Source organism: Ursus americanus, chromosome 14 (genome assembly GCF_024610735.1).
Source record: "Ursus americanus isolate L20-20 chromosome 14, mUrsAme1.1.p, whole genome shotgun sequence".
Lineage (NCBI taxonomy): Eukaryota > Metazoa > Chordata > Mammalia > Carnivora > Ursidae > Ursus > Ursus americanus.
The window spans coordinates 61,019,416-61,043,247 of NC_142140.1; the positions used below are offsets into that span (position 1 = coordinate 61,019,416).

General features: G+C 65.7%; 1 protein-coding gene across 1 annotated transcript in view; it reads left to right on the forward strand.

Moving 5' to 3' along the window:
• Window positions 1-21,407, forward strand: part of PITPNM3 (PITPNM family member 3) — a 34,396-nt gene extending 12,989 nt beyond the window's left edge. Inside the window, exons 4-18 of the mRNA XM_087867744.1 lie at window positions 129-364; window positions 2,301-2,490; window positions 3,051-3,173; window positions 3,542-3,726; window positions 5,814-5,986; window positions 7,099-7,269; window positions 8,357-8,542; window positions 8,953-9,101; window positions 10,577-10,693; window positions 13,013-13,129; window positions 13,381-13,529; window positions 13,697-13,846; window positions 16,094-16,277; window positions 18,462-18,590; window positions 20,667-21,407. Of these exons, the coding sequence (XP_087723870.1) occupies window positions 129-364; window positions 2,301-2,490; window positions 3,051-3,173; window positions 3,542-3,726; window positions 5,814-5,986; window positions 7,099-7,269; window positions 8,357-8,542; window positions 8,953-9,101; window positions 10,577-10,693; window positions 13,013-13,129; window positions 13,381-13,529; window positions 13,697-13,846; window positions 16,094-16,277; window positions 18,462-18,590; window positions 20,667-20,969 (2,562 nt within the window). The 3' untranslated portion in view covers window positions 20,970-21,407. The remainder of the gene's footprint in view (window positions 1-128; window positions 365-2,300; window positions 2,491-3,050; window positions 3,174-3,541; window positions 3,727-5,813; window positions 5,987-7,098; window positions 7,270-8,356; window positions 8,543-8,952; window positions 9,102-10,576; window positions 10,694-13,012; window positions 13,130-13,380; window positions 13,530-13,696; window positions 13,847-16,093; window positions 16,278-18,461; window positions 18,591-20,666) is intronic.
• Window positions 21,408-23,832: the final 2,425 nt, after the last annotated feature.

Here is a 23,832-nt window from a genome sequence, read left to right on the forward strand (position 1 = left end):
AGCCTGTGTGCCTCTCTCCGAGTGCACAGGAGTCCCGCCACACTGGGAGCCGAGACGGGCCAGCCACGCTGTGTGTGCCGTGCTGGGTCTCTGCCTCCTGTCTCTATCCCGACTGATGTCTTTCTCAGGAAGGCTGCCCGCAGCGCTCCTGCAAGACGCACGTGCTCCTGCTGGTGCTGCATGGGGGGAACATCCTGGACACGGGCGTGGGGGACCCGTCCTGCAAGGCGGCCGACATCCACACCTTCAGCTCTGTGCTGGAGAAGGTCACGCGGGCCCACTTCCCGGCGGCCCTGGGCCACATCCTCATCAAGTTCGTGCCCTGCCCCGCCGTCTGCTCCGACGCCTTCTCGCTTGTCTCTAAGTGAGTCTCTGAGTCCCTTTCTGCCCTTTCGGGCTGGCGGGGGCGGGTGGGGATGACGTGGAGGGGCTGCCCTGCCTGGGGTACCTCCCTGGGACGTCAGTTCCTGACCGACCGTGAGCACAGTGCTGGGAAGCGGTCAGTGAGAGTCCGGAGCCGCGAGCACCCGTGCAGCACGTCCTCCTCTCCCCAGAGAGAGCGTCCCATGTGCTGGTGCCCCAGCCACAGCGAGGGGTTAGCTGTCCCTCACTTCATCCTCATGGGGGACGGCGCTCTCTTGTGGACGCGGGCTGGGGAGAGGATGTCCCGACTCCCGGCAGAGAACCCGGCTGGAGGGGAAGACGCAGCACGCTCACGGGGCCTTGGTTCTTCATCTAAACCTGCCCCTGGTCCCTCAGGGGAGAGCAGGGCATGCGGGGCTCACTCTCTTCCCTCTGAGACACAGGAAGGTCTCCTCTGCCTTCAGGACCCGGAGCAGACTCTTCTCTGACCGTCTGTGGTCACAGGACAGCCAGGGCAGGTCTCCAGCCAAGCGGGAAGGAGGGACGGGATGATTCAGTAGTTCCCCAACCTGACATGATTTTTGTTAAATGCGGGACTTCGGGGCTCACCCCTGGGGTCCCCGGTCGGGAGGGGAGGAGCCCTGGAATCTGCATCTGTCATGGCTGCCCTGGGCACCTGCTCGGTGGTGGGACTTGGGAAGCAGGCTCTCCCCTGCTCCAGCCGTCAGGAGTTACTATGCTCCTCTGTAATCAATCTCAGGACCCCAGCCCCCTCGCCCGCAAGACATCTGACCTCCAGAACTGGGTCAGCCAGCCCCGGCCCCGATCACCAGAAAGATGGATAGCCTGGCCACTCGACGGGCGGGTGGGGGACTGCATCTCTCCCCCGGGCAGCTCCTTGCCGGGCCATCCATCACGCCAGTCACTGCCGGGAGGGAGCTCTTGCTCGGCTAATTAAAATCTCTCCGGCTGCAATTGAGGCCTGTTTCCTCTAATTTGTGTTCTTTGGAGATGAGGAATGGCTGTGAGGCCAGCCTTGCACACCACGAGGGCTCTGCCACCTGCTCAGGAAACCCTGAGCCCTGTCGCCTGTCCTGGTTTCTGTCAGGTCCCCAGTGGAATCAGCACTGGGCCCTCGTCAGCCTGAGCTTGGAGCGTGGGCAGAGGGCTGGTCCCTCCCGGCCAGCAGGGCCTGATGCCCCAGGGGACAGAGGCAAGCCACGTGGGGGTGTGGGCTGGGGCAGGCGCTGCGAGCTGGTCCCAGAGGGGTGTGAGCCACCCACAGTGGGAGGGACTTGCTGGTGGGGAAGCAGGGAGATGAGGGGGCTGGACTGTCCCCGTGAAGATACTGTAGGGCAGGCTCTCTTAGTCCCTTCTGGGATCACACCTTTCCACAAAGCCCACGAAGGCTCTGACCCTCTCCCGAGAAGGACGGACACAAGGTCATGCGTGCTGCTGTGTGCCCTTCTCTAAGCGGTGGCTGACATGGGACCCCACGCCTGGAAGGCTCTTTCTCCTCCTTTCTTGCGTCCCTAAAGCCTTCCTTGAGACCTAGTCCAAACTCCGCCTCCTCCAGGAAGTCTGCTCTTGATATGTCCCCACCCTGAGCCACACCAGGTGGCTTCCTCCACGATCGGGGTGTCGCTTGGGGCCCAGCAGAAGAGGGCAGGGAAGGCAGCTGTCCCAGGAGACCCCAGGCCCACATCCCAGGCTGGCGTGGGCACAGACGCACAGGGAGTCAGCGGAGTGCCACCCCCCCCCCAAGCCCCCCGCCTGCACCCTGTTTCCTCTGGCTCTTGCCCGGCAACCCCTATGTAGAGCCCCGAGCAGGGGCCTAACTGCAGCCAGCTTGCGCCTGCGCTCTTTTCTGCCCGGCACACAGCCCCAGACCTGCCCCTGCCTGAGCCCGGTTGGGCTTCCCTTGACCCTGTCTGCAGCCTGAACCCCTACAGCCACGATGAGGGCTGCCTCGGCAACAGCCAGGACCACGTCCCTCTGGCCGCCCTACCGCTGCTGGCCATCTCCTCCCCGCGCTACCAGGATGCGGTGGCTACCGTCATCGAGAGGGCCAACCAGGTCTACGCGGAGTTCCTCAAGTCCCCTGATGGGATTGGCTTCAGTGGGCAGGTAGGAGGGCCTCCCCAACAGGCCCTGACCTGGCCTGACCCTGGCCTGACTGCTGTCTGTCCTCAGGCTGACCTGACCCCTGACCCTAGCCTGTTGTCCTTAGGCTAGTTCTGACACAAATCTGACCCCTGACACTCTAGCCTGAACTGCTGTCTGTCCTCAGGCTGACCCTGGCTCAGGTCTGACCCCTGACCCTAGCCTGACTGCTGTCTGTCCTCAGGCCGACCCTGACCCGAGTCTGACCCCTGACCCTAACCTGACTGCTCTGTCCTCAGGCCAACCCTGACCTGAGTCTGACCCCTGACCCCTGACCCTAGCCTGACTGCTCTGTCCTCAGGCTGACCCTGGCCCGAGTCTGACCCCTGACATCCTAGCCTGAGTGCTGTTGTCAGACCGGCCATGACCGCAGAGTGAACACCTGTCCCCCACTGGGGCTGTCTCCGTGTCTCACTGGGACGGGTTCCGTACTCTCCCGTGGACAGGCGCCTGATGCTCTGCTGGATATGGGGGTGCGGGGTCAGTGGTGGGCAGGCCTTCAGTCCCAGCTCTGTCTTCTCCAGGTGTGCCTCATTGGGGACTGTGTGGGGGGCCTCCTGGCCTTTGACGCCATCTGCTACAGTGCGGGGCCCTCGGGTGACAGCCCAGGCAGCAGCAGCCGGAAGGGGAGCATCAGCAGCACGCAGGTGCGGGCAGACGGTGGGGATAGGGGCGGGGATCTATCCCTGGGAGCCCCCCAGCCCCGGGGCAGCAGGGGCCTCTCCTGGGGGAGGTGACGCCAGCCCTTCACATTTATCCGTGGTAGCTAGCTTATGCAGTGTGGCTTCACGATCCTACAAGAGTGGGGCTCATTGAGGGCTGGGTCCTGGACGGCTGTCCCGAGTCCCAGGGGGTCGCCCGTGCCTGAAATCCCACCATCGCCGCCGTGTGGCTCCTGCGGAAGAATGCCGCCCTCACATCTCAGGAGAGGGGTTCACGGTGCCCCGGGGAGGAGGCGGGGCTCCGGAGTCTCCGGTGGCTGCAGTGCCCTCCTGTCCTCTGCGTGGCCCCAAAGGACACCCCCGTTGTGGTGGACGAGGCGTGCAGTCTGGCCGGCAGCAAGCGTCTGAGCAAAAGCAGCATTGACGTCTCCAGCGTGCCCGAGGATGACGAGCCCCAGAGGCCGTTGCCGCGGAAACAGAGCGACTCCTCTACCTACGACTGTGAGGCCATCACCCAGCACCACGCCTTCCTGTCGAGGTAAGCGCTCCTGCTAGCGCGGGGTCTGCTAGACCCTGGCTCAGAGTCTCCTGGGAGGCTGTGACCGGTTGTGGGTCCCAGGCCCTTCCAGGGGGCGCGTGGATGAGCACGGAAGTGCTGGGACCCCGGCCACTCTGCGTGGGCCCTGAGCCCTGTCCTTGATCTGCCCCGACTGGCAGAGACCAGGACAACCTGTCCCCCCTCCCCGGGCCTCGCTGCGCCTTCTTTCTGCCAAAGGGCCGTCGCTGCCTCTCTGCTTCGCCGATGGTTTTGAGAGCGTGGTCCAAGAGAGGATGTGGCTGTGTTTTGGGAGCTACCCCGGGAGTGTGTTATTAGTTCCCAGATGGGGCAGCAGAGGCCCCCGTAGGCCAGGAAGCTTCCTGGGGTTGTGCGGCCCCGCTGCCAAAGCGCTGGGGCCAGCGTCCCGGCCCCCAGGCCCCTGGCTGGTGCGTCCTGCCCGGAGTTCAGTGAGCCGCCTGCACGTTTGTTGAGGACACAGGCCGGTGTTACCCAGGAAGGGATGCCCCCGCCCTCTGTCCCCCCTTCCTGCTTCCTTTCTCACGCCGGTGACAAGTACCGTGAGCTCCTCACAAGCTCTGCAAAACAGATCCGCTCTGAGCACGTCCGAGTATTTCCTTTCTGTGTATCCCATTTTCAGGCTTCCCATATGGTTTTACTTAAAAAAAAAACCCTCATATTGTGATCTTTCCTGATTTTTTCCCTATGCGATAAATAGTTGGTGAATAGTCTCTACAAGGAATATTTTATTGAGTGAATGGCCACCTCACTTCATCCCAGGACTTGGATGCTTGGCTTTTCCCAGTTCTCTGAAGTTATGGATGGCGCGCGGGTGGACGTCTCTGTGCGTGAGCGGTTCGTGCACGCGGGCTGTTTCACTCCGGTGCGCTCCTGGAGGGAGTCCGCTAGGTCAGAGGCTCTGCATATTCAAATCTGAGGACCTAGAGCCGCTCTGACAGCTACCCGTCAAGTCAGGGCTGCAAGGTGAAAGTGGGACATTTCTGGCTCATCCTTGAACAATCCTTTATGAAGGCCCCAGATGTGGAGAATGAGGGAGGCTTTCGGGGGCCGGTTCGACACCGCCAGCTCTTCTCTGTGGCGTAGGGCCGATGGCTGTTCGTCTAGCAGTGGGGTAGCCGGTGTGTTAGGGACGGCGCTGGGTACCACCTGCAGGCCGCCCAGCGCCAGGCCGTCCTCACCGTTAGAGGCTTGCGGTGCGAGAGGCGGGAGCCCCGGCGTTCAGTCCCAGCTCCCGGATGCTCGCTCCGAGGGCGCCCCAGTCGCCCACACTATTCCCATTGTTAGTTCTTGAAATTCCCTTTGAAGTGCGCCCTGAGGATTCTGGATGAATTTGCATTCAGTTAATCGACTCATAGACCGGGGATCCCACTGGACAGTCTTAAATGCTGAGCTGTGCTTCAAGGTCGGCTGGGAGGTCGGGGAGGCCCCGGGTCTGCGGCCTGTCCTCGCAGCCGCTCTGGGTCCGTGACTGAACGTCAGCCTGGGCTCTGAGGAGCCGCGGCGCCTGGGGCTGAACTGCTTGGAATTCGGCCTTTTTTTCTCTGCCTCCTGTGCGTGCTGGAGGGGAGGAAGGCGTCTGCACCATGTCCGCAGGCGGGCCTGACCTCACTGGCGGGTGTGTGTCTGGGCCAGGCCTCTCCGGAGCCGTGCAGGAGCTCGCAGGGCGGCCCCACAGAGCCTGCACCGTGCGGGGGCCTCCCCGCGCGAGGGCTGCCTGGGTGCTCCTAGGTTCTCAGCCCCGCTGAGAAGATGCGGTTTTACTGGATGGCGGCCCTGCCTGTTTGTCCAAGAAACACCTGCTTGCCGGGGACAGCGGCAGAGCTGACTAGATGGGAGGGGGGCTGCATGGCCCCAACGTCTGAAACACTTACCATCTGCCCTTCAGAGGAAAAGCAGGCCCGCCGACCCCTGCCCTCGCCAAACGCCCTTGGTGGCCCGCACGGTGGCGGTCAGCGCTGAGCCCTATCGCGGCGACGGAGGGCTGGGCTGTCCCCGCTCAGCCTGCACGCTTCCCTGACGGCCCTCCCGGCTCTTTCTCCCTGGGGCAGCATCCACTCCAGTGTGCTGAAGGACGAGGCCGAGCCCCCTGCGGCCGGGGGGTCCCAGCCGCCCGAGGCCAGCCTGGGTCGCTTGGACTTCGACGTGTCCGACTTCTTCCTCTTCGGCTCGCCCCTGGGCCTGGTCCTGGCCATGCGGAGGACGGTGCTGCCCGGGCTGGACGGTGGGTGGCTTGGGCTGGGGCCTGAGAGGCCTTGTGTCTCTGGAGCCACGCGTCAGGCCCTCCAGCTGGGGGAGAGGGGTGGGGGGCAGGGAGAGGTGGGTGATGGGGTTGGGGGACATGGGGGGGCAGTTTCCCCAGATACGCCAGCGCTGGCGGATCTCACGTCCCCGTTCAGAGAAGCTGTGTCAGCCCTCCTGCCGCCCTCCTTCCCCAGCGCCCAGGCAGACAGGCCTGCTGCAGCCAGGTCCCCCGTACTGAGCCCGCATGTGCCCAGGCCCACCTCCGTGCCCCTCCACACAGTGCCCGCAGCCCTGGACGCCTGCCCCCACTGCTCCAAGCTACATGCCGCAGTGATCTGCCCCAGCCGGTGGTTCCGCAATGATTCTGAGGGTGCAAGGGGCTGGGGCACCTCAAGGGTCCACACGTCGGGGCCTCTCGAGCCCCGTTCGCACCAGCGCTGACCCACACGACGCGATGGGGCGGATAAGAAGGGAGGAGCTCTGCCCCAAGCAGGCTGGGGAGTGAGGCAGAATCCCATGGCTGCCCTCGGCATTGCCAAGGAAACGTGGGGCTCCCTGGACACCAGACCTGCCAGTCCCCTGAGCCAGGTGGACAGGGTGCCTCAGTGGAGACACCTGCTGGTCGGTGGGAGAAGTGTTCTGCCGGCTCTGGGCAGCCGGAGCCCCGTTACCGTCCAGCCTGGGGACTGGGCTGCTGGGGAAGGGGCGGCTGACCCAGCGTGATGGACCCCGAGTCCGCCTTGCAGGTCAGGTCAGCTGCGTGAAAGCTGGACGGATTTGCGGGAGTCTGACTAGGGGAGATAGCGGAGGGAGGGGCTGCGTGAGCAAGGGCACAGGGAGAGAGGGACACCGCAGGCCTGGGTGCGGAGCTGCGGGCGAGCGCCGGGCTGCAGTGCTGGGCGCCTGCGGTGCCGCTGCTGGGGTGAGGCGGGCGGGCTGGCAAGGCCTTGAATGCTGAACGCAATGTAACGGCTTTGCTGCTGTGGTGGCGGGGAGCCACGGCAGCTTTTTGAGCAGAGTGGTAGGCGGCCCACAGCTGCACTCGAGGGAGCAGGAACTAGAAAGGGCCCCCCTGCCCCCTCTCACCCCCAGGCTTCCAGGTGCGCCCCGCCTGCGGCCAGGTGTACAGCTTCTTCCACTGCGCGGACCCCTCGGCTTCACGGCTTGAGCCCCTGCTGGAGCCCACGTTCCACCTGGTGCCGCCCGTCAGCGTGCCCCGCTACCAGAGGTTCCCGCTGGGCGACGGACAGTCGCTCCTCCTGGGTAGGCTCTCGGGGGTGCGAGAGTGCGCTGCGCCCGACGCTGGGCCCCGCCAGGTTAGCTGAAGGAGGGGCTGGTCCCCGCGGAGCAGGGTCTGTGAGCTCTAGCCGAGAGGAGGCCAGGGAAGCAGCCGCCTCCCTGCCTTCCCAGCAGCCCACCTGCGTGCGCACCTGCTCTGCGGGAGGCGACTGGGGGCTCCGAGCTCTGCCCCCGGACGGTTCCTGTGGCCGGCCGTACGGTGCTCGAGCCGCCAGACCTGACTACGAGTCCAGGGGTCCACACTGGGTGCTGACGCTGGAGGGGCATGGCAGGGAGTGTCCCAACCCTGTGGGCATCATGGAAGGGGGGACCTTGGACCATGGCATTGGGACAGGTGGGGAAGAGCTGGAGGATGGGGGTCCGGGGGAACTTTGCAGGGGGAGCAAGGGCAGGGGGTTTGGGGGAGGGCAAGTGGCCTCCGGGGCTCGACTGGGGTGAGCCAGGCATGGACAGTCAGGGCTAGGAGACCAGAACCTCGGCTCCGTATCCCAGTCGAGGAAGTCTGGCCAGAGCCTGTTCAGAGCCCGGGCCAGATTGGTTGGAGGGGCCCGTGCCATGGTTTCTTCAGGATTAGAAACCAGCCCCGCCCCCCAATTTTTAACAGAAACTGAATTCCCAAAGCCCTACTTTGTCAGGAGCTTCCTCAGACAGAAATGGCTCTGAAACGTCACCCCACGCACCCCGAAGTGCATTGCCCTGCCCCGGGAGAGCACCTTAGCCCCCAGGCTGGAGTGCCATTCCTGTCCAGGCTCGGCCACAGTCTTCTGTGGCTCGGGGAGGAGTCTGTACGAGAGCACGTGGCTATGGGCCCCCCCGCGACCTCAGTCTCCCATCGATGCCCTTGGCAGCTGCCTGGTCCCTGCACAACCCGCCCCTTAGAGCGGGAACCCAGCCGGGCCCGGGGGTGCAGGAGGCCCGTCGGGGGCCCCCAGAGGGTGGGGGGGCAGGCTGGCACCCCCGAGGGCCTGGCCTCCCACCCCACATGGGGCGGGCACAGTGTGGGCAGCCCTGGGACACACAACCTCGCCCTGACTGTGACGTTCCCCTACAGCCCATGCTCTGCACACCCACAGCTCCCTCTTCCTGGAGGGCAGCTCGCAGGACAGCCCACCGCCTCCCGACGCCCCCGCCTCGTCCCCGCAGGCCCAGCACCCAGGACGGAGGGTGAGCCAGGACAGCTCCCACAGCGAGAGCTCGGGGTCCTCGGACAGCCTGGCACCCGTGGGCGCCTCCCACGGTGAGTGAGGGTCCTCGGGGCCCTGCCTGGTTGGGGGAGCGGGGCCTTCCCTGGGGTGGCTGCTGAGGGCCGGCGAGGAGCCCTGAAGGAAGTCCAGACTGAGCTCCGAGCTCTGGCCCTGGACAGGCCCTGTGGACCCAGCCATGACCTTGCCAGGCCTAGACCGACCTCAACCCCAGCCTGAGCCCTAACCCCACGTTCCGTCTTCCCACTGGGAATCCCTGCATCCCGGGGATGAGACTGGACATCTCCTTGGGGCTGGCCCCCACTCCTGGGGACCCGTGTGTGGCCCCCATCCTGGGGCAGGCAGGTGAGGGGGCTGCTGGCTGCAGGAAGCTGGGGGCTCCGTGCGAGCTGGGTGCTTAGCCCCACACGGCCCCGCTGTCTTCACCTCGCTGTCGGGCCCACAGTCACGGCCAGGTGGTGGGGCACCAAGCGCATCGACTACGCCCTGTACTGCCCAGACGTCCTCACGGCCTTCCCCACGGTGGCCCTGCCTCACCTCTTCCACGCCAGCTACTGGGAGTCCACGGATGTGGTGGCCTTCATCTTGAGACAGGTACGGCTCGCCTTCCTGGAGGGCCCGTCCTTGTGCATGGGGAGAGGCCCACCTTGCAGGCCACCCTCGGGGGGTGTCGCAAGGTCAGACGGTAGGTCTCATGAAGATCACTGGCTTCTGCTCAACGCTGTGGAACTTTCTAGAAGATGAAAGGGAAAGTACCTAGGAGAACGTCCCCATCTTCCAACCTGGAGCCAACTGATAAAAGCCTGTTCTCTGAGGGCCTCGGTGTCCTCAGAGAGGCCGGGGACTTGGGGGGGCCTGGGAGGAAGGAGGCTGGTGGGGTCAGAGGACGGATCACGTGCATCCTCGGGGGCCGAGGGCAGGAGATGGGTTCTGTTCTGTGTCCCCCGAGAAGCCACGGCAGGGTTCAGGCGAGGGAGGGCGGGCAGCTGACTGTATTTTTGGAAGCGAGTCCCGTGTTCCGTTGTGAGGCCAGCCTGGGAACCCACTTTGGGATGGCAGTTAGGTACTGGTGCGGGGCTCACCAACCAGAAAGTTCTCTGAGCCCAGTCCCGGGTTTTCATGGAGGCTTCATTACATAACATGACTCATCAGATCATTGGCTGCTGCTGATTGATTCAATCTCCAGCCGTCATCCGTCCCCAGAGGTCAGGGGGCGGGACTGACGGTTCTCCTGGCCTCCAGCCCCCCTTAGGTGGGGTCCAAATGCCACCTCATACACAAGAGGCCCCTTTAGGTCTCTCGGCGTTTAGGAAATTGCAAGGCTTTTTAGGAGCTCTGCGCGGGAAACGGACAAAGACCAGATCTGTAGTCATGCCCCCCAGATGCTGAGGGAGTGACTGTAGGCAGAGAACCTCTGGGGGGGAGCCAGGGACCCAGAGCATGGAGGACCAGACCCTGCAGGACGGACAGAAGCGGAAGAGGGAGTGAGCCTCTGAGCTGGGCAGGGCGCATCAGGGGCCTCGTGGAGAATGGCCGCTGGGGGGCCTGGGGCGAGGCTGCCAGGAGTGGGTGCAAGGGAGGAGGTGGGTGGGTGCGGAGCCTCGCGCGGGCTGTTTTGTGGGGCGTGGCTGTGGGGGACCATGGAGAGTGCCACGGTCTGAGGCACGGAGTCCATCCTCGGGACGGGTGCTGGAGCAGCGTATGTGAGTGCTAGAGGGCCCGCCCGGCGGGGAGGCACCAAGCAGGGGCGTGGGGTGGGGAGTGCGGTGGGGGCAATGCCCCGAGTGGGCAGGAGGGGCCGGCCTCGGGTGAGGACTGCCTGCCCTGACTGTGGGGCCGAGGAGGGGTACAGAGCAGGCACCGCGAGGTTCGGCACGGCGGGCGGAGACTGAGATCCGACAGCCCCCAGCTCTGGCCCCAGCTGCCGGGTCCTGGGCCTCCCGGCCCCCCCGAGGGTCCCAGGCTGGGGGGGGCGAGGCCTGGCCGGCCACAGGCTGGTGGGCCTGACAGCCTGGGCAGAGGCAGCGGGCGGCCAGGCTGACCTGGAGCCCTGCTCCGCTCTTCACCAGGTGATGCGTTACGAGAGCGTGACGGTCAAGGAGAGCGCGGGCCTGGATCCCGCGGCGCTGAGCCCTGCCAACCCCCGTGAGAAGTGGCTCCGTAAGAGGACCCAGGTCAAGCTGCGGGTGCGTGCTCCTGGCGCGGCGTACGGGTGTGGACGGTGGCCGCTGGGAGTGGGCTGCCGCGGGCACGGGGGCTGCGGCGGGGCTGGGGAAGCGGGGACCCGGGGACCTGGCTCCAGGGGAGCACCAGGGGTGGGCTTCAGGGCACTGGGGAGGCGGGGCACAGCCAGGCGTGGAGCAGCGCTGGAGGTCCGGCCTCTGTACATGTGGACGTGAGGCGGAGTCCTGCCACGACCGTGGGGCTCCCCGTCTGCTTTCCCACTGCGCGTGGCCTGCTGTGGAATTTGCCACGATGGAGTGAGAGGAGAAAGATGGAGGAAAGGACTCTCAGCGCAGGCCCGCGGGCTTCCCCGAACACGAGCCCCCTGCAAGGTGTTGCAGTATGAGTAGGAGTTTGGGAGGCATGAATGCATGTACTGACTCAGCCAACAAGTGTGGATGTGGCCCCTGTGCCCTCTGCTGGGGGGAGCGTGGGGCTCAGTGACGCAGCCCCTGCCCTGGCGGCCCCTCTAGTCTGGTGGGAACACCGGCCATGGACCCTGAGAACAGTCCGGGGCAGAGGCGATCACGCTCCATGAATCAGCTCTGTGTCTGCAAACACGTTTTGAGCTGTAACCACGTTTTACACCACGTGTAGACGTGCACGGCTCAGTGCATCTCAGCGTGGTCACCGATGTGTGCAAACGTCACTGCAGTCCATTCTCGAGCATGGTCATGGCCTCAGGAGGAGACCCCTCGCTCGTGCCCCTCATCCCACCGCCACCCCCAGCTCCGCTGTCTGTAGATTCGGCCGTCGGGGGCTGACCGTGGACGGGTCACACAGCGTGTTGTCTTCCACGTCTGGCTTCTCTCGCGGGGCGTCCCGTTTCCAGGGTGCACCCGTGTCTGCGCGGGTGGCCATACTTCCTTCCTGGTGGCCGGGCGGTCTCGCCTCGCAGGGACACACGCGTGTACCTGTTCACCAGCTGCCGGGCGTTCTGTGTGAACGATGCCACGGGCTTTTGTGTGCACACGTGTTCTCGCTGTCTGGGGTATAGACCCAGCAGGGGAAGGGCCGCTCGGAGCGGAAGCTCCGGTCTGTCTGTCCTCCAGCTGGAGGAGCTGGCCAGCTTCTCCAAGGCACCTACACTGTGCTACACCCCGCGGGGGGCAGGCAGTGGCGAGGGGTCCCGGCCGTGTTGGCTCTGTGTTGCCCCACGACGGACGGGGCGGGCATCTTCTCGTGCGTTTATTTGTATGAGTCAACTTCCCCCCCGAATGTTCCTGTAGGGGGGCCTGTGGTGCTCCCCGACCCTGTCCAGGTCAGGGTCCCTGCCTGCTTCCTCCCCGCGTGCCCAGCTCCCAGCTCAAGGACCCATGCCCATGAGGGGTCTGCAGCTGAATGCTGGAATTGCATGCAGACACCGGGGGAGTTGAGAGGAGTCCGCGGGGTGCTTTCTGGGCGAGGCTGGGCCCGCCCGCGGGGATGGTGGGCTGGCACGTGGGGGCACGCAGAGTCAGGGCGCCAGGGTGAGCCAAGGCCCAGAGGCAGCGCCACGGGCTGGACAGGGAGCAGCGGGACGCGTACTGGAAGGTCACGCGGGCTCGGCTCAGGATCCGATGTCATCCGCGGGTGCCACGAGTCCACGGTGCTTTCCATAGAGGAGGTGGCGGGGCTTGTGTTTGACACGGAGCCCCAGCAGGTGTGGGGAGAGCTCTGTGAGGGGAGGGTCACCGGCTTGAGGGATTCGGGTCTGGGAGCGAGGCTGGGGGAGGTGGGCGGTCGGGGAGGCCTCCCAGCTGCAGGATGAATGGAACCCAGAAGTGGAAGGACGGGGACATCAGGACAGTTACAGACGAAATGACCTGATGTCCAGACTGCTCTGGAGTGTGGGGGTGGGGGCCCGGAGCAGCTGTGCTGGGTGTGGGGCACACGCGGTCTCATTACGCAGCTCCCTCTGCTCCGGTACGTCCCCCTCTCCCAGTAAGAAGAGAGGGATGGTAAATGGCTGTGGGATGTGAGCCGGGATGGGGAAGGGAGCCCCGGAGGCGTCCGGCAGCGTCCAGCCAGGACACGGGAAGGAGGACAGTCAGGGGACCGGCCGCTCCCTCGGGGAGTGCAGGACGGTCAGGAGCAGAGCGTGCTTGTCTGTCCTTGGAGACAGTGTTGGGCTCCACCGGTCTGTGTTTCTCGCGGATCCCGTGGGAACGCGGCTCAGAAGGTCCACCTGAGAAGGCCCTGGGTCATGGCTCAGGATGTGGCAAGGACACGTCCCTCCGGCCGTCCTAAGGACGGTGTCAGGAAGAAGCAAGCTCGGGCTGAACCCATTTGTGTCCTTTCAGAACGTGACCGCGAACCACCGGGCCAACGATGTGATCGCGGCCGAAGACGGCCCCCAGGTCCTGGTGGGGCGCTTCATGTACGGGCCCCTCGACATGGTGGCCCTGACCGGGGAGAAGGTACGGGGTCCGCGCCGTCCCTCGCGGGCTGCACGTGGCAGGAGGGGCGAGGGCTGGGGGGGCAGGCCCAGCGGTGGGAGCCAAGAGCAGGTCACCGAGATGAGCGGGACGGGGGGGGGGGCGGGGAGGCGAGACCTCGGTGCGTCTAAGAGGCAGGCGGGGCGCCGGGCGGAGAGCTCCCTGGCCTGGCCCCTCAGCTGCACCGGCAGCCCCCCGCCTTCAGGGAGTCCCCCGCCCCCTGCCGCGTGCAGGTGGACATCCTGGTGATGGCAGAGCCGTCGTCGGGCCGCTGGGTGCACCTGGACACGGAGATCACCACCAGCAGCGGCCGGATCACGTACAGCGTGCCGCGGCCCCGGCGCCTGGGGGTTGGCGTCTACCCCGTAAAGATGGTTGTCAGGTGAGGCGCCGGCGCGTGCTCGCGGCCCGGCCAGCCGGGCTGTCCTCAAGGCGGGGCCCTCGGGTGCTTCCCCCGCCGGCCCGTCCCCGCCTGGCTGCAGGCTGACCTCCGGCCTGAGGCTAACCCTGACTGGGATGCACAGCTGACCGTAGGCAGGTGTCTTTTAGGGGCGACCAGACCTTCGCGATGAGTTACCTTACGGTGCTGCCCCGGGGCACGGAGTGCGTGGTCTTCAGCATCGATGGGTCCTTCGCCGCCAGCGTGTCCATCATGGGAAGTGACCCCAAGGTCCGGCCGGGGGCAGTGGACGTTGTCCGGTGAGTGCTTCCTCCCTGCGAGGGGGTGTCCTTCCTTCCTTTGGGGGCAGGAGCCCCCAGCCCAGGGAGATGGCCACGTGTTCTCTGCGCTGGGAGCCGGGACGTCCTGGTCTCGGTGACTCAGCGTCCCCAGGAAACGCCCTGCCTCTCCGTGGACCCCAGCTCCCTGCTCCCTCCCTGGGTCCACCGACTCTCTGCAGTGAATCGGGCCTGGTCTCCTGACCTCTGATCCCGGTCAGGATATAATCGGTGTATTTGGATTGCCTCTGACTGCGAGAAATCCCTCCACATTTAGCAGCCAAAAATAGTTTATCATTCTATATCTCGTGGTTCTGTGGGTTGCCCGGGCTCAGCTGGGATGTTGTCACGTGTCCCCGTGACTCGTAGCCCATGGCCATCTGGGCGGGGGGTCGTCTGCAGGCCCCCTGGGCTGGGGCTCGATGTGGCTTCTGTACTCACGTGAGCTCTTCTGTCCCCGTGGCTGCTCCCCGTGGCTAGTCTCCTGGACACCCGGGGGAAGCTGCAAGCCTTCTTATGACCCAGCCTTGGGCGTCGCAGTGACCTTTCCACTGCATTCATGGGTCGTAAGTAGTGGCGGGATCCGCCCTGACTCACAGGGAAAGGACCACGTGAAGGTGTGGTTGTGGGACACGTGGCTCACTGGGGGCCACCTTTTGAGACCAGCGAATGCACAGTGCTAAGTGGGAGATGGGGGCTCTTACAGCTGATTGGGGAAAGCAGGGCAGGCTTCCTGAGAGAGGTGGCGTTAGACATAGCCTCGAGGATGGATGGATGGTTGTTCTCAATCCACGCCGTTGCACAAAGATTCGCGAACGTAGAAAAGCAGGAAGAAGAAAATGCACACCTGATTCTGATCGGCCAGAAAGACGATGCCGGATGACGAGGACAGGGAAGACCAGACTCGGGTGGGGAGCAGGCAGGACGGGGTGAGGGCAGCTGCACTCTGGAGGTCAGGTTAGGACGGGGCAGGAGGTGTGGCTGCAAACAGCCTGCAGAGAGGTTTTACCCGTAGAGAAGCAAGAGAGGTGCCACTTTCTCCCCTCCCTGCCCCACTCCACCTCTGCCTCCCTCCCTCCCAGTCCTGTGGGGAAAACAGGTCACGGACATGAGAAACTGTAACCCAGAACTGCAAGCGAGCAGAACCCCGAGAGCAGGACGGAGCCCGGGCACTGCCTGCAGGCAATAGCAGCGGTCGCTGTGGGGAGAGCAGACCAGCCTGGGCCCAGCTGCCATCTTGCAGCCCGGGTGACGTCAACAGAGAACACTCTCCCACTGGGCTGATTCTGCTCGGGAAGCTGGGAAGGCTTTCTGGAGGAGGGGACCCTGAAAGACGGGGGCCATGGGCACGGGAGGACAGGACACGAGGCTGTCCAGGGGAGGGGTCCGCAGCACAAGGCTTGTGGGCAGCAGAGCTGCTGTGTGTGTGGCTGGGGGGATGGACAGTTCAGGGCAGAGCGTTGGGGCCACAGGTGCACAGGGGAGGGAGACCTCAGGACACAGGCAGCCAGGGTGGCTTCAGCCAACGGAGCAGCGGTGGGGTTAGATCTGTGATTTACAGAAGTCGCCGTGGAAACCGCACTGAGGGTAACAAGGGAACCGAGCCCTCTCGCCAGCACGGGCGCCAGGCGTGTCTGGGATCTGTGGCCGTCGGCTGTAGGACAGCCCTATGTGGCAGTTTGCCCCGTGCCCCCACTGTACAGACAGACGGGCACTGGAGGCCTGGGGGCTGCACGGGCTGGGTTGGAGTTGGGGGTGCTGTGAGCAAGGACAGAGAAGCTAGCTGAGAGGGTGGGTGGGTCAGATCCTGCCGGTGGGAGGAGGGGCGCTCCGGGCTGGGACAGGAAGGAGGGGGACACGGGGATGGCTGAGAGGCCCCTGGGAGAAGGGGACAGGAGCAGAGGGGGCAGCAGCGGGGTCAGTTTGGTCGTGGGCATGCGATGTCTGCAGACCATCTGGGACGTGTCCTGGGCTCCCGGGGCTCAGCCCAAGTGTGGTTGTGGAGTCCTTCCCCTTGGTTCTCCCGGGGGCTCCTCAGGAGGGCTGTGGGGGTGCTGGGGACTGCAGGCCACGGGGTGCGGGCTGGTGGGGGGCTGGCGGGAGGCTGGGGGCGGGGGGCCGGGGTCTGCGGGCTGGCGGCCGGGGGCCGGGGGAGGCTCATGGGGCAGGGGCGGGTGGGGAGCGCGGCGCAGCCCCGGTGCCGGACCCGGCCGTGCTGTGTGTTCGCAGGCACTGGCAGGACCTGGGCTACCTGATCCTGTACATCACGGGCCGGCCGGACATGCAGAAGCAGCGGGTGGTGTCCTGGCTGTCGCAGCACAACTTCCCGCAGGGCATGGTGTTCTTCTCGGACGGACTGGTGCACGACCCGCTGCGGCAGAAGGCCATCTTCCTCCGCAACCTCGTGCGGGAGGTGAGTCCCCGCAGCCGGGAAGGGGGGACATCAGCCCGCAGGCCCTGCCGCACGCTCCTCCCCTCTGCCCTCTGCCCGGAGCCCGCGGCTGGGCGCGGAGCGCGTCCGAGCGTCTCGCGGGGAGCCGCACGGCAGCGCGAGGTGGGTGCCGTCCGCAGGGACCCACGAGGACGGCAAGGCTCACTGAGGCCCCGTGACTCGCCCACCCATTTCCTCCTTTATCTCCTGCCCCCAAAGCCTGAGCTCTGTCTCTGCCTCTGGTCATTCATTCAGTGGACACCAAAGCGGCCACTCTGCTCCGTCCGGGTCCTGCTTCGGGACACCATGTGGTCCTCACCTCCAGGAGCGATGACCTGGGGCTGTCCTCGCAGTGGGTCCCAGGCCCCAGCACAGCGTCCCCTGGGGGCTCCCTAGACAGCTGGATCCTGCCTCCCCCTGCTGCATCAGATGTGGCGGACGGGGCCCCGCGATCTGTGTTCTGGGTTCTGTACTTTGAGAACCACTGATGCAGAGCGGGCCTAGGGGCTCAGGGCAGCCCACAGCCTTTTTGCGTATGACCCGGACCTAAGAGTGGTTTTTGTGGTTTTATATGGTTGGGGGACAATCAAAAGTAGGATAATGGTTCATGATGTGACGGAGGTAGAAAGCCCAGATTTTTGTGCCCGTAAACATCGTTACATTGGAACATGGCCACGTCATTTGCTTACGTGGCATTAACAGTGGGCGTAAGCATCAGAGCCTACAAGACCTATTATCTGGGTTTTCACGACAAAGTCTGCCAGTCCCTGATCCAGAGGAAGAAGACAGGTAAACTGGTAGCTTCCTGGTCCGTGACCAGTACAGGCCTCTGGGCAAGCACAGAAGGACGAATGTGGCTTTGCCCGGGGAGGGCAGAGAAGGCTTCTAGGAGGTGGCCCTTTCTGAGTGGAGCCCCGACGCGTCAGTGTGAGTTTGCCAAAGAAACAGCATGTGCAAAGGCACTGAGGTAGCCAAGAGCCTGGGCCGTTCTCAGAGTAGCAGGCGTCCCAGAGGCTTGTGTGTATAGGGTCAGGCCCTGGGCAAACAGGACCAGAGGCCTGGAGGTCAGCAGGGACCTGGAGGTCGGCAGGGGCCTGGAGGTCGGCAGGGGCCTGGAGGTCGGCAGGCCTTGAAAAGCTTGCAAACCAGGCCAACCATAAACTCCGCTGAGGGGAATGGGGAGCCGTGGAAAAGTCAGAAGCCTGGTTGTGGCAGTGACTGATGGGGGTTGGAGAAAGATCCCTGTGCCTCAGACAAATGAGGGGCGGGGAGGCCAAGCAAGGGTGAGGCAGACCAGAATCCAGGCGGCGGCCGTGGGGATGGAGAGAAAGGCAGGACAGTCAGGGGCTTGGGCGGTGGGGGCGTCAGTTCCCAGTGGTGGTTGGGTGGGGGTGCCCTTGCTGCCGGGGAAGTGGCGATGTGAGCACGGTGTGAGCAGGGGCGGGACAAGGAGGGGCGCCCCGCCCACTGCACTACAGGCCCTCAGGGGCTGAGGAAGCCCCTCGCTGGTTCACAGCTGGGCCGCAGTCATCCCCAGGGCCATGCGGCCGAGGGCGGGAGGTAGGACTTGGGCAGAGTTTTTCTGGGGGCAGCAGGAAGAAGATGCAGGACCAGAGCACCGCGGTCCTCTGGCCCCTAGAGGGAAGGTGGACCGCGGAGCAGTTCCTGGGGGCGGAGTGTGGAGAAGGACGAGGGGCCCTGAGGGCTGAAGCTGTGGGGATGGCGAGGGAAGGAGCAGGGGCAGCATGGGATTGTGGACCTTCTGAGTCCAGAGGGGCCGTTCTGGGTTCAGTCCTGGAGGCCACTGTCCTTGAAGAAGGCAGGGTGGAGGCCGAGGTGGTCGGTGGGCTGTCCCCAGCCGTGGAGGGACCAGCAGGGAGTCCCAGTGAGCAGCAGGAGTGGGAGTGTCTCGGGGGTGGCCATGTGAACACCACAGTCTGGGGTGTTGTGGACGGCACAGTGTTGGGGGTCGGGGCCAGACAGTCCCGTAGCGCCCTGCCCAGTGGGGTCAGCAAGTGCTAATGGTCCCCACTCCCCAGGCAGAGCCCGGGGGCGGGGGAAGCTGGCCTGGGGTGCAGGGCGGGGAGGGTCGGGAGGCTCCTGCAGGGGTGCTTCCTGATGCAGGGTGAGGCCGGCCGTCCCTCCACCCGCGGCCCTGTGTTTCAGTGTTTCATCAGAATCAGTGCGGCCTACGGCTCCACGAAGGACATCTCTGTGTACAGCGTGCTGGGGCTGCCGCCCTCCCAGATCTTCATCGTGGGCCGGCCCGCCAAGAAGTACCAAACCCACTGCCAGGTGGGCGGGGCTGGAGGCCCTGGGAGGGGGCGGGGGGGGGTGGCTGGGCAGGGGCTGGGGGCCGCGGGAGGGGGCTGGGCCCTTCATTCTTTGGTCCGCTGGGGCCTTCATTCCGCCAGCGCTAGTGGGTACGTGCCCCGAGCGGCCCCATGTGGGGCGCAGGGGAGGGCTCTAATGGACTCGGATGTCACGTCATTCAGTCTGGGCGGGGGGCGCAGAGAGGGAAACACAGAGGCCTGATGCATGGCAGGGAGCGTGGGGTCGTGGCCCCCCGGCGAGGAGCAGCTCAGATGGGGCAAGGTTGGTTTTCGGGAATTTGAAGGAATTGTCCAGGAAAGTCTTAAGGTTGAAGGAGCGTTGACGGCAGACGGCAGCAGAGGTCAGGGGGTGACAGAGCAGGAACCCCAGCTTGTCTGAGTGTGTGGGGCAGGGGGCCGGCAGCCACAGCGCCTGGCTCACGGCCTGTGTCCCCCACGTGGTGGGGGTGAGCTTGTGGTTCACAGTGGTCCCCAGGCTGCAGGTGGAAGGCCCATCTGGGGAAGGGGACGGTCAGGGCAGGCACAGAAGGCGAAGCAGCCGAGAGACACTTTGGAGGCGGGACGGCTTGGAGTCCCTAGTGAACAGGTCAGACGTGGGGGCTAAGGAGAGGGAGAGCCACAGATGGCGCCCGGTTTCTGGGGCACAGGTGACCCGGCAGGTGCTGCCGTCACAGGGACTGCGACCATGTTGGAGAAGGAGGGGACTGAAGGGAAGGTGATGAGCCTCCTGGAGTGTGGGGTATGACAGTGACCAGCAGGTGCAGGCCAGAGATGGGGCCCCCCCAGAATGGGACCCGGGCCAGAGACAGTGCCCCCTGCAGACTGTGAACCAGACCAGAGATGGTGCCCCCCAGAGTGGGACCCGGGCCAGAGATGGTGCCCCCTGCAGACTGTGAACCGGACCAGAGATGGGGCCCCCCCAGAGTGGGACCCGGGGCAGAGACGGTGTCCCCCCCCAGAGTGGGACCCAGGCCAGAGGCCATGTCCGCCCCCCAGAGTGGGACCCCGGGCCAGAGACGGTGTCCGCCCCTCAGAGTGGGACCCGGGGCAGAGATGGTGCCTCCCAGAGTGGGACCCGGGCCAGAGATGGTGTTCCCCCCCCAGAGTGGGACCCAGGCCAGAGGCCATGTCCGCCCCCCAGAGTGGGACCCCGGGCCAGAGACGGTGTCCGCCCCTCAGAGTGGGACCCGGGGCAGAGACGGTGCCTCCCAGAGTGGGACCCGGGCCAGAGATGGTGTTCCCCCCCCAGAGTGGGACCCGGGGCAGAGACGGTGTCCCGCCCCCAGAGTGGGACCCGAGCCAGAGGTAATGTCTGCCCCCCAGAGTGGGACCTGGGCCAGAGACAGTGTTCCCCGCCCTCCCAGAGTGGGACCCGAGCCAGAGATGGTGCCCCCCAGAGTGGGACCCGGGCCAGAGACAGTGTCTCCCCCCAGAGTGGGACCCGGGCCAGAGACGGTGCCCCCTACAGACTGTGAACCAGACCGGAGATGGTGCCCCCCAGAGTGGGACCAGGGCCAGAGACCCCAGATTATGAACCAGGTCAGAGACGGTGCCCCCCCCTCTCCCAGAGTGGGGCCCGGGCCAGGGCTTCTCAGGCTCTGATGCACACACTTGTCCTGGGGGCTCGCTCACACCCACAGGCCCGGCTGGGGCTGGAGCTTCTGCCGGTTCGGGTCCAGGTCCGGCAGCCGCTGCTGGTCCAGAGCCCACCCTGTGGGGAGCCGGGGTCTGAGGACCCAGCGGGGGGTGGGCAAGAAGGCCGCTGTGGGGCCAGGACCTGACGGAATTCCGTGGGTAGGGCTGGGTGATGGGACAGACTTGCGTCTGGGGGACGCAGCAGCGAGCTTCGAGGACGGGCCTGCCCCAGGTCAGGAATGCAGAGCTCTGGTGAGCCCGTGGTGCCGAGGGAGGGAGGCGCTCAGAGGCTCAAGGCGGGCGGTGAGCTCCCCGGTCCGCGAGGCCCTGCGAGGGCGGGGAGGGCGACGCTGACGTGGCAGCACGCGACCCTCCCCGCCGACGCCTGTCCCGCCCCCCGCAGTTCCTGAGCGAGGGCTACGCGGTGCACCTGGCGGCGCTGGAGGCCGGCCACCGCGCGCGCCCCAAGAAGAACAGCTCGCGCATGATCCTGCGCAAAGGCAGCTTCGGCCTGCACGCTCAGCCCGAGTTCCTGAGGAAGCGGAGCCACCTGCGCCGGACCATGTCGGTGCAGCAGCCCGACCCGCCCGCCAACCCCAAGCCCGAGCGGGCGCAGAGCCAGCCCGAGTCCGACAAGGACCACGAGCGGCCCCTGGCCGCGCTCAGCTGGGCGCGCGGGCCCCCCAAGTTCGAGTCGGTGCCCTGAGGGCTGGGCTGAGCGCAGAGCAGGGGGGCCCTGCCGGCTGCCTGCGGGCCGGGAGGGGCTGCATCGCCCCGAGACAGGCCTTTTCCTGCTTTTTCCCTCCCGTGTCTGTCCAGCAGTGTCCGACCAGAGCGGGGAGGGACCCCCGGGCCGCGAGGGGGGAGACCCAGGGTCTCGGTGCAGCCGCGGCTGCCTCCCTGTGCGGTGCCCGTGACCGCAAGCCCGGGTGTGGGCTGGTGTGTGTGTGATCCTGGGGAGCGGCCCTGCCCGGAGTCGACCATCCGGCTGGGTTCCCGAGGCTTCGGAGGGGCCGGGCAGGCCCGCAGGGGAGAAGCCCCCAGACCAGGGACCAGCGGCCGCTCGCAGGCACAGCTTCCTGGCTGCCTGCTGGAGGGGCGAGTGGCATTTGCACCGCCCTCCCTGCGGCATCCCGGGTCACCTCCTGGGTTTTCTGCAGCCAAGTGGCCACTTCCTGGGAGTGAGAGGTTATCCCCTGGGTCCTCCTGTGTTAGCAGTGTCTGTCTACGGCCCTGGGGTGGGGGCGGGGTCTGGTGCTGACGGTCTGTCCTCCTGCGGCTGTCCATTGTCCCCGTCTTGTCCTCGGTGTTGTCACCATTCTCCCGTGGCCCATGAGGACAGTCATTCCTCTCCCGGGGTCCTGCCTGGCACCCTCCCCTGTGAGGCTGAGGCCTTGGGTTCTGGCCCCGCTGGGCTGGCTGCGAGCCCTGGAGCCCAATGCTGGCCCTCTCTGGGCTTTGCCTTCCTTATGGGATTGGATGGGTCTCCCTGCTGAGATTGGTGCGGGTTTCTGACTCCTGGGCTGTCTTGCACTAGGACCCCCCAGAGAGCCCAGGTGCGCACCTTGCACCGGGCACCCCACCAGTTCACAGGAATCCCCTGTGGGGAGGGAGGGGGATGGGAAGGTGGGAAGGGGTCCCCGTTCCACGGGGCGGTTTGCTTTGCACTGATGCCCAAACCATGTGTCCCAGGAACAGGGACATCACCCCAAGGGGCACTGATCTGGCTCACCCTCCCCAGCTCTGCTCAGACTGATTCTCCCTCTTGGCTCCTGGAGGGCGCAGAGCTGAGATTTGGCATTCTGGGGGTTCATGTGATTTTGGCTCAAACTGTTGTATTCTCTTCCCTTCCGCCTGCCATTCCGCATGGTTTGGTGCCCTTACCCTCCTCCCGGCTCATCCCCTGAGGTTGAGGGGGCTTGGCTCCCGGGGCGGGGGGAGCTCAGAGCCTGCCCCAGCCCTCCTGCTGCGAGCCCCTGGTGGGGGGCCCGGGTCTCCTGCACCCCGCTGCTGTCTGGCCGGGCCCACTCCCATCCCCGTGGGCTGCCGTGGCCTGCTTCTGGGTCCCTTCTGGCCGTCCCCGAGGCTGGCTCCGCTCCTCCAGGCAGGGCTGTGTCCTGGCCGGGCTGCCCCGGAGCCCAGACATCTGTAGCCGCAGCAGGCACCTGCGTGGGCCCCGTGTCGCTTCCGCTCAGCGTCTACCTCTTGCCGCTCCCGCGTGGCCAGCGTTCTCCCCGACAGCGGCTGCTGGCGGGAGCAGCTGGCAGCGCCCTGCGAATTGCCTGGCAAAGTGGGCGCCCTGCCGGGGCTGGAGGGGTCCAGGCTCCCAGCCCCGACCCCGCGCTCTCCAGGACGCGAGTCTTCTCCCGCGTGGCTGGCTCGCGCGCCCCACCTCCAGGGCTGTCTGCACCTGAGCCAGAGCCTCGGGCAGGCCCGCTGGGCAGCTCCGTCTCTGACCCTGCCTCCCGTGGGCTCGCACGGGCCACCCCTCCTTCCACATTCCGTCCGTGGGGCACTCCGTGAGGCACCAGCGCGTGGGGCATAGCCGCTTCCACCCTTTGCAGAATCTGCCCTGGCCGGAGCGCGGGCAGATGGTCTGACTCTCTGACGCTGCACCGTGTCCCTTCTGCAGAAGCTACTGACAAAGGTGATAAAGTCCTTAGTGGGAGTTCCTTCTTCCCGAGTTAGGCTCCCTCTGCCCTGCGAACCCCAGGCTGGAAGCCAGAGAGACAGAGACAGAGACAGCGCCAGGACCCTGCCGGGGAACCTGTGACCCGTGAGCAGGGTTCCGTGGCCTGGGGTCTGCAGCTGGGATGGGGGGCCCAGCAGGAGGCCACCCCCCTTCCTGTCTGGCGCTGGGAGGACTCAGACCCGCGCTGCTGAAAGTGCATAGCGGGGCGCGGTGAGCGGGTCCTCGGGGAGCCCCACCGGGGTCTGCAGCAGGAGGCTCCTCGGCTTTCCCCGCGACTCTGCAAGCACCACGCGCTCCCTGTGCCAGCGGCGTGTTCCGTTGTGTCTGTCCACTCCAGTCCGAGAAGAAGCACCCAGAGGTGCTCTTCTCGGTGGGGGGGGGGGGCTGCCTCTCCCCCCGGGCAGTGCCGTGACCCCAGTCTGGCTGTTTTCTAGAGAATCCTTCCAGTTCCCGGTGTGCCTGCTCCCCGAGGGGCTGGGAACCCCTCGTCCTGCCTGACCAAAGCTCCTCGTCTCTTGTGTGGCATGTTTGTTCCAATCCAGGGCTGTCCTGGCCCGAGCGCTGCCTGCCGCCTTCCTCCGCACTCGCCCTGTTGCGGGCTGGGGTGCACCCCTGGCCGGCGCCCGCTCTCCTGGCATCATGGGTTTCCTTGGGAAGATCTCGCGCCTCCTCCTTTAGGCTCCACAAAACACATGTTTTAAAAAGTAGCGTCTTTTCTTGCGTGTGGCTGACAGGCCCTCCTGTCCGGGTGCTGGGCGCGGCCCAGACGTTGCTGGGGCGTGGGCCGTCTGAAGGACGGGAGGCTGGATCTCAGGGTCTTGAGACGGTCCTTTCACCGCCTTGGAGCCCAGAGTCTGTGCCCCCGAGTGTCCTGCAG